Source organism: Papilio polytes, unplaced genomic scaffold, assembly GCF_000836215.1.
Source record: "Papilio polytes unplaced genomic scaffold, Ppol_1.0 DF824157.1, whole genome shotgun sequence".
Lineage (NCBI taxonomy): Eukaryota > Metazoa > Arthropoda > Insecta > Lepidoptera > Papilionidae > Papilio > Papilio polytes.
This window is the reverse complement of record NW_013525047.1, coordinates 110,919-112,330: the sequence shown is the minus strand read 5'-3', so window position 1 is coordinate 112,330 and position 1,412 is coordinate 110,919. Positions and strand designations below refer to the sequence as shown.

General features: G+C 44.1%; 1 protein-coding gene across 1 annotated transcript in view; it reads left to right on the top strand.

The window, feature by feature from the left end:
• Positions 1–685, top strand: part of LOC106111676 (transketolase-like) — a gene marked incomplete at its 3' end in the record, with an annotated part of 4,417 nt that extends 3,732 nt beyond the window's left edge. The window contains 2 exon segments of the mRNA XM_013293819.1: positions 294–511; positions 610–685. Coding sequence (XP_013149273.1) covers positions 294–511; positions 610–685 — 294 coding nt within the window.
• Positions 686–1,412: the final 727 nt, after the last annotated feature.

Here is a 1,412-nt window from a genome sequence, read left to right as displayed (position 1 = left end):
ATGTTCATTATAGTCAACAAATGCTCATAAAAACAGGATCTTTTTACAAAACAATACACGATATGTAAATTTTCTTAACTATCTCTGATTCTTAAATTCACGTGATATCTTTATTTTCTTTTGTCACTCTTATCTTACAAAAGTAAAGTCAAATGTTTGGATTTAAAAATCAATTTCAATAATTATCTTTGAAGAACAAAATAATAAACAATGGATATTACAAAAGCATGATTTTTTTTATAATGCCATAAAGCAGCTTAGTTAACAAGTAAACATAAATGTGTATCTGTCAGGGGCACGCGGCGCCCATCCTATACGCGGCGTGGGCTGAGGCGGGGCTGTTCCCGGTGTCGGAGCTGGCCAACCTGCGCAAGCTGGACTCCGACCTGGAGGGGCACCCCACGCCGCGTCTCAGCTTCATCGACGTGGGCACTGGCTCACTGGGCCAGGGGCTGGCCGTCGCCGCTGGCATGGCTTACGTCGGCAAATACTTCGACCAGGCGCCCTACAGGTTAACATTACATACTAACAGTTTGAAGCTAGGATGATTATGAAGAGTTTATGTTAAGGAATTTACGGTGGCATGGTGTTAAAGGCCGTATGTCTCAGGGTGTACTGCCTGGTGGGTGACGGGGAGGCCGCGGAGGGCAGTGTGTGGGAGTCGCTGCACTTCGCCTCGCACTACAAACTAGACAACCTGGTCGTCATCTTCGACATCAACCGCCTCGGACAGTCCGAGCCCACCTCGCTGCAGCACCAGGTCCGCCATCACTCCTACATCATACCATACATGCGTCTTCTTGTGTCAGAATTACCATACACACATTTCTCTGTCTGTAATCATAGAAATAGCAGTTTGTCTGAATCAAAATAACAAGGAAATTTAGTAATCATACTAATATTATAAATGTGAAAGTTTAGATGGATGGATAGATGTTTGTTAGAGTTTGTAGCCAAAACGGCTGCACGGATCTTCATGAAATTCAGCACAGATGTAGAGCATAGTCTGGAAAAAAAGGTTTATCCCCGAAAAACGCCGGGTTTCCAAGGGGCACCCAGTTTTTTTATTATTAACATAGTTCGTCTGTTTCTAATACCACGCGGACGAAGTCGCGGGCAACAGCTAGTATCAATACAAAAGATTTTTTCTACGTGATAGTCACATGTATGAATAGATCATGTGAGTTATGCAAGCGGCGCGGGGTCGCGCGATGCTGATAAGATGCGTAGCGGACCCTCACCTCTGACACACTGATACTGTCTTGTTGTCAGCTCAAATGAAGGAGAAAAATATGTTATTGATCAATACTGTGTTAGTAATTTAACAATGGTAGAGCCCGCTGAAACATTTTCGCACTGTAAATCCGGCTCGTCCGGTGAAATACGACGACACACGAAAAACAGGCGTGAAG